Raw genomic sequence first — 1,936 nt, 5'->3', positions numbered from 1 at the left:
AACTAGAACAGAACTAGAACAGAACTAGAACAGAACTAGAATTGAACTAGAACTGAACTAGAACAGAACTGGAACTAGAACTAAACTAGAACTGAACGAGAACAGAACTAGAATTGAACTAGAACTGAACTAGAAATGAACTAGGAGTGAATTAGAACTGTTGTAAAAGCAGTACAACCCTTCTTATCATCCTGGCCAAATCGCGTGCAAACTGCCTTCAGACACTTGTTATGTGACATAACAAATGCATTTCAAGTGTACAAATCATGTAGCAATTAAAAAAAAATAATTAACTAACTCTTTAGGCTCTAAATACTAATAAAAAATAGTCGTCAACAAACCAGCGAACATTTCGGACTTAAAAAATAAACAGAAAATAATGTACATAAAAGTTCAACCGATCCAGCCAACACCACCACCTTCATATCATCTGGCTAACACCGTGCAACCTTCAAAGCAAAAGAAAATCATAAAAAAGTCAAACCCCGGTTGGCATAGAGTTAAAAAGATTCTCTTGAGTATTTGGTATTACTTCAAGTTATATTTGGAGACATGTGTGGCCCATTGTTATGTCTATCTTGTTAGGAATGGTTTAACTATGTTGGAGAGGATTTTCTGGTTTATTCTAATGGCAATTTGTCACTACTTTTGTTTTTTCATTGCCTTGCAATCTGTAACGCGATTCATGAGTAAAAACAGTTATGTGGGTATAGAACGTAACTATTTCGATTGGAATACCACTTTACCGAGTGTCACCATATGTCCAATGGAGAGACTTAATAAGGAAAAGTTTGATCACTTTTGCGAGTAAGTAAAATTATATACTTTGGACTACTCTGTATAATATTCATAATTTTTCAGAATGTACGATATTACCGATGAACACAAGCAAGAATTCTTCGATTTTCTCGAACATTTAGCCAATTCTACATATATTAATTTTAACGATATACCTATACACAAAACTGTGCAGGGAACATTGGATAAAATTCGATTGACACCAAATCGTTATATGGAACTTATATACAATTTAACGGCTGACGAAACCATGAATCCGAATGAAAAACAGCGTGTGCGCACTGTGGACAATGGCGCTAATATACACACTCGGCAAATTCTAACTGAATATGGTCTGTGCTATTTGACCAATAGTTTTTTGCCTGAGGAATATTCCTCACGTTATTTAATATTAGGTGAATATCCCGAGAAAAACATCTACGAAGAGGAGGCTCAGGTGAGACCAGTTCAACAGGGTTCGTTTCCCGATAGATATATAGATTACAATTTCATAGGATTTCAATCGGCCATGGATGTAAGTTGACAGTTTGGGAATTAAAATTATTACAACTAGTTTTAACTTAAACTTTCTTTAAAGCTCTATGGTCACAGTGCTTTTGATGTCATGAAGGTGGATAATAATGTTGGCTACTCCACAGAGAATTTGTATTTTGAACCGACTGTTACTGAAATAACAACGACTAAGAATTTTGAGACGTAAGTCTTTAGATGTTACTTATCTTTATATCTGAATTATCGTTTAATACCACAAATTTATTAAATTTGCTTCATATACCATCAATTTCGTATTTCTGTTCTACTTTTAGAGAATCAAATGTTCGCCAGAGAAATTGCCGCTTTAATCACGAGTCTAATTTAACCCATTTTCCGATCTATACTAAAAATCTTTGTATGCAAGAATGCCGTCTCAATTTGGTATATAAAATTTGCAAGTGTATACCACATTTTTATCCAAATCGATGTAAGATGTATTTGAAAACAGTGTCTTTAATCAAAATGATTTGAAAGTGAACTAGAACAGAACTAGAAGAGAACTAGAAGAGAACTAGAAGAGAACTAGAACAGAACTAGAACAGAACTAGAACAGAACTAAAACAGAACTAGAACAGAACTAGAACAGAACTAGAACAGAACTAGA

The 1,936-nt window shown here is 33.9% G+C and overlaps 1 protein-coding gene across 1 annotated transcript; it reads left to right on the top strand.

Moving 5' to 3' along the window:
• The first annotated feature begins 65 nt into the window (after positions 1-65).
• Positions 66-1,908, top strand: LOC124421449. The gene is made up of 4 exons (XM_046956682.1): positions 66-807; positions 862-1,312; positions 1,376-1,494; positions 1,605-1,908. Exons 1-4 carry the CDS (start codon positions 380-382, stop codon positions 1,801-1,803), a joined length of 1,197 nt encoding a protein of 398 aa, XP_046812638.1. The 5' UTR covers positions 66-379; the 3' UTR covers positions 1,804-1,908.
• The last annotated feature ends 28 nt before the right edge of the window (positions 1,909-1,936 follow it).

Source organism: Lucilia cuprina, chromosome 2 (genome assembly GCF_022045245.1).
Source record: "Lucilia cuprina isolate Lc7/37 chromosome 2, ASM2204524v1, whole genome shotgun sequence".
Classification (NCBI taxonomy): domain Eukaryota; kingdom Metazoa; phylum Arthropoda; class Insecta; order Diptera; family Calliphoridae; genus Lucilia; species Lucilia cuprina.
Note: the sequence above shows the minus strand (reverse complement) of the source record. Positions and strands in the feature narration are given on the sequence as shown.

Coding starts and splice junctions, on each gene's coding strand:
- LOC124421449 (XM_046956682.1), top strand. CDS start 380: ATGTACATAAAAGTTCAACCGATCCAGCCAACACCACCACCTTCATAT. Junction 1,313..1,375: donor GATTTCAATCGGCCATGGAT/GTAAGTTGACAG, acceptor CTTTCTTTAAAG/CTCTATGGTCACAGTGCTTT. Junction 1,495..1,604: donor ACGACTAAGAATTTTGAGAC/GTAAGTCTTTAG, acceptor TTCTACTTTTAG/AGAATCAAATGTTCGCCAGA.